The 2,670-nt window shown below is 37.8% G+C and overlaps 1 protein-coding gene across 1 annotated transcript in view; it reads left to right on the plus strand.

The window, feature by feature from the left end:
* The window catches only part of LOC150037309 (uncharacterized), a 45,708-nt gene extending 43,309 nt beyond the window's left edge, over positions 1–2,399 (plus strand). Inside the window, exons 7-8 of the mRNA XM_090311958.1 lie at positions 2,125–2,142; positions 2,282–2,399. Coding sequence (XP_090168084.1) covers positions 2,125–2,142; positions 2,282–2,399 — 136 coding nt within the window. The remainder of the gene's footprint in view (positions 1–2,124; positions 2,143–2,281) is intronic.
* The last annotated feature ends 271 nt before the right edge of the window (positions 2,400–2,670 follow it).

Consider the following 2,670-nt stretch of genomic DNA (forward strand, 5'->3'; position numbering starts at 1 on the left):
AAGGCTAGGCCCATGAACCAACCAAGCCCAAGTCCAATTAACTGGGCTCAAAAGTCAGCCCCATGAACCAACCTAGCTCAAGTCCAATTAATTGGACCTAAAGGTCAGGCCTATAGACTGGTCAGGCCCAAGTTCAATTAATTGGTCCCAAAGTCAAGCCCATTGACCAATCAGGCCCAAGTCTAATTAATTGGGCCCAAAGAGCAGGCCCATGGATCAGCTAAACTCAAGCCCAAGAAACAAACCAGAGAGCCCTATAAAAGAGGAGCTCTCTTCATTTGTAAGGGTCAACAATTCTACATTCCAGAGAGCCTAAAGAGAATTCAAACAATCAGTAGACTCTTAGACTCATGAACCTGCACATTCCTTGAAGACACAATTCTTCTGAAGATATAAAGGCTCGACTTCAAGAACGTCGTGCTTTTTGCTTGTTCAAGTGAAGCGCAGACATTCAACTAAGCAAAAATCAGATGATCAACTGTTAGAGATCGAACCACAATGCATCAAATCAATATGAACATCGAAACCAACTCAAGTGTAGCTCTACGAAACAAGTTTTTTCAGAAACCTCATCCGAACACTTATAATTAGACATTTTTACAATTTAGATGCCTAAATGACACAAACTTGACACTTTTATAAGTTAAGAGACTGAATAAACACACACCACATAATTTAAAACCTAAACTTGTAATTTAACTTCATTATCTCTATTTATCTTTATTAATTCATAAATCGAGATCCAAGTCAACCACGTCACACATCATTTTCTTATAAACAATTGAGCTTATAATAAACATATACAAGTCATAAACTAAAATGGTTTAGTTCCTACTAGTGTGTTTGCAAAAAAAAAAAAATGTAACTAAAGTTTTACTAAACATAATAGTTGATTAATGCCCACGGTCAATTATTTACTTCATCATAAAAATCGCTTACATTATTTAATTTGATGTAAAAGAGTTTACAAAAGAAGTAAAATTATAAACATCTTAGGTGGTCATTTATATGTCCAACAAATTAAAAAGGGAAATTATTTGATTACATATAATAGCAAGTTCTTGATTGAATCATATTAAAATTAGGGTTTTATTTATTTATTTACTTATTAAAATAATAATGTTTTTTATTCTATGTTTACTAAAGAAGAAATGAACAAAATCCCCATTATGTTTGATGGTGTGCTTACGGGCTGTTAGATATGCGTGAAACGACAGGTTAACGTTCATGTTATTATCATTTTTGGCAGTGTGCCTATGGGCCGCTAGACATGCGTGAGCCAAAAGGTTTACGTTCATGTTACTTTTATTTTCATGTTTTATGTGTTAACGGTGTGCCTACGGGCCACTAGACATGCGTGAACTGACAGGTTATCGTTCATGTTATTATTATGTTTGACGGTGTGCCTACGGCTACTAGACATGCGTGGGTCGACGAGTTCATGTTCATGTTATTTTCATGTTTGACGGTGTGCGTACGGGACGCTAGACATGTTTTTCAAGACCAGATAGTACGTCTTTTGGTTTTCCTTTCGTCATAAAAAATCGATGTAACTGTATGAGGCACGGGCTATTTTTTTTCTTTGCTCATGGATGCATAGTCTGATCCCGGTAATGAGATCACTTACTGAGTATTTTATACTCAACCTTTATCCTTGTTTTTTTTCAGGTAAGGGCAAGGACACTCGGGCGACTGAACAGAGGAATCCGTGACAGTGCCAAAGGAACCAGAATTCGCTTCCGTATTTGACTGTTTATATTTTCGCATGTTTTGTTTTTATCCATTCATGGATTTATCATAATTTAATTAATTAATTTATCTATTTATTTATTCATTTTTTAATAAATTTTTTCTGGTTAAAAAGGATGCCCGGGTTGAACAATTTAAGATTTTGAGATATGTTAGAACATTTTTTTTCATATACTTAATGCAGTTTAAGATTATGATTTTTTCTTTAATTTACTTTATTTTCTTCAATGAGAATATTTATGCATGCATGCAGTAGCGATTCCCTTTTTAGTAGTCCTAGAAAGTGGGGTTGTTACAGTTGGTATCAGAGCCAGGTTTTGGGGTTCTGTAGACTGACTTATTATGTAAGTCCAGATTGTTTTTTTGGCAAAACAGATTCTTCGTCGTCGCCAGGTATGTCCTTTATAAAAAGTATTTAGAATAATACACCCAGTTAATAGCATTTGTGATTGCAATTGATGTGTTTTGTGCTAGTAAGGAAAGTAGCTAAGGGGTGGTTGTGAATAACTGTCAGGAAAATTGTTTGTGGTAGAGGAAGAGGCAGTCATAGGATTACCGAAAGGGGGCGTGTTCCCATAGAGCAGAATCTGACAGTTCGGGATCAAGATCCTCATGACAAGGATCCACAGGTTCAAGATGCACAAGTTTAGGACCCTCCGGTACCAGAGGATTTCTTGCCGCCTATGGATTCCTCAGGGTCAAGGTGGCTGCGAACCGGGACACAAAGTAGAGCTCAGCACACGGCCATGCCGCCACAGGCGCAGCCCACCCTCGTCGCTCCAGCAGAGGTTACCGATTGGGCAACCACTATTGGGGAAGCAGTTACATCAGCTGTGTTGGATAAGGTAAAGGACATGCTGGACGAACGACTAGCTCAGTTTGCCCAGTTCCATCAGACACCACCACCACAGGATCAGGTGC

Source organism: Benincasa hispida, chromosome 3, assembly GCF_027475165.1.
Source record: "Benincasa hispida cultivar pf3 chromosome 3, pf3_genome.v1.1, whole genome shotgun sequence".
Lineage (NCBI taxonomy): Eukaryota > Viridiplantae > Streptophyta > Magnoliopsida > Cucurbitales > Cucurbitaceae > Benincasa > Benincasa hispida.